Here is a 1,632-nt window from a genome sequence, read left to right as displayed (position 1 = left end):
ATGTGTTTCAATTCTTTCGAACAAGAGAGGTTTGATGCTTTTGAATCCATTGTATTAATTCCACTTCCTACTCGCGGTATGCTCTTTATGATCTCGGCTTATGATTCAATTGCCATGTATTTAGCTATTGAGCCTCAAAGTTTATGTTTTTATGTGATCGCAGTAATTAGTAGGGAACCCATGGATTTGACTCTGGGATTGGGGAATTCCGTGACACCCCTGCCGGAGCCCATAATTCCCGATCTGAATCTTCCCCCCGAGGAACCCCCAGAAGAACCATATCAACCATTAATTCCTGGGGGGGGAAGTCTCTCGGTGGAGGAACAAAGGGCGATAGACCGCTTTGTTCGCCAGCAAAACCGGCTGGTCCGGTGCGCGACACACATGTTGCGGTCACTGGACTACTCCCCACAACCGGAAGACGTCAAGAATGTCGTAGAGACATTCATCCTGGAGATTGACTCCTTCCACTATTCAGAAATTTATCTGGCACTAATTGATAGAGACTCCCCCCAGTTTCTACATTTTCTTGAACTCTGGGAGGAGCATCTCACAGTCACCGATTCCCTAGTGCAAAATATATTTCTGCTATAACTTCTTCTTTGATTACTTCATTCTTTCCATATCCCTCTCCTTTGTTCTCAGTTACTCATCAAATGGCACTCAGTTCATATCTTTAAGTTCGATCATTGACAAGGTTCAAAGAAAGGGAGGGGAAAAAAAGAAAGATCATCAGTTTCATCATGATCTATTCTCAATTTCTGCAGTATAGTTTAACCACCAAGTTCGGGATGGATTGGTGTGGGCCCCCTACGCCCGTCTACCTGAGACTGTCCCTTGGCCCGTAGGTCCTGGCACAAGGTTAGAATTCTAGCTCTTTCAGAGTGGTATCTCACTGATGGCTCGGCCCCCCCCGGAAGGAGGCCTTCTTCGCCCTCCACCTAAGCTGCGCAGGAAAAGCCCAAAGCCAATCCCAGGGAACAGTTAAGCTTCAATCGGTCTTTCTGTCCAGGTGGAGGTAGTCCGCATCTTCACAGACATGTCTACTTCACCGAGCCTCTCTCCGAGACAGTGCCCAGATCGTTACGCCTCTCGTGCTCAGGAAGGTCAGAACAGAAAATCCTTCAAGCCCCAAAGCAGATACGCTTTCAGTTACCTTTCCTTTCGCGGATTCGTCTTCCTTTACTGTAAAGTGAGGCACTTATTGACTCCTCGGACATTCACTATGTCAGTTGCTTCTGTCTTCTCCCTCACAGCGCATTCTATAAGAACTTCCTAATGCTAAGCCACACCTGAAGGAGGAGGATTTTGCTCATTTTCTTTTTAGGCCTTAGCACTAGACTATTATGACTATCTTATTATAAGACAGTCTGAGGGTCGGGTCAAGCCTGTCTGTTTACGAATCGGATGTGGGAATTTTACAAGTCCTATGGCAAGTTGAGAGGGAAGTAACAATAGCAAAAGGCATTCCTTTGAAAGCAATGCAGGGTTAGCCAGTTCAACCAAGCCAGCAGAAAAAGTAGACCTATATTCTCCCGCAGTCTTTCTTTCAGTTCCATTCCCCCACCTAACCTTAATGGGACAGGGATACTAGCAGGGAAGAGGGCGTTAAGTAATCGATATGAATCGCTT

At 46.2% G+C, this 1,632-nt stretch overlaps 1 protein-coding gene across 1 annotated transcript, besides 2 other annotated features; it reads left to right on the top strand.

Moving 5' to 3' along the window:
* Positions 1 to 163: part of a repeat region (repeat 2) that runs on past the window's edge.
* orf197b (hypothetical protein) lies at positions 1 to 594 on the top strand. Its single transcript has one exon. It carries the CDS (start codon positions 1 to 3, stop codon positions 592 to 594), a length of 594 nt encoding a protein of 197 aa, YP_173502.1.
* Positions 164 to 1,632: part of a repeat region (repeat 1) that runs on past the window's edge.

This window comes from Nicotiana tabacum, mitochondrion (assembly GCF_000715075.1).
Source record: "Nicotiana tabacum mitochondrion, complete genome".
Taxonomy (NCBI): Eukaryota; Viridiplantae; Streptophyta; class Magnoliopsida; order Solanales; family Solanaceae; genus Nicotiana; species Nicotiana tabacum.
This window is presented reverse-complemented; position numbering and strand designations above follow the sequence as displayed.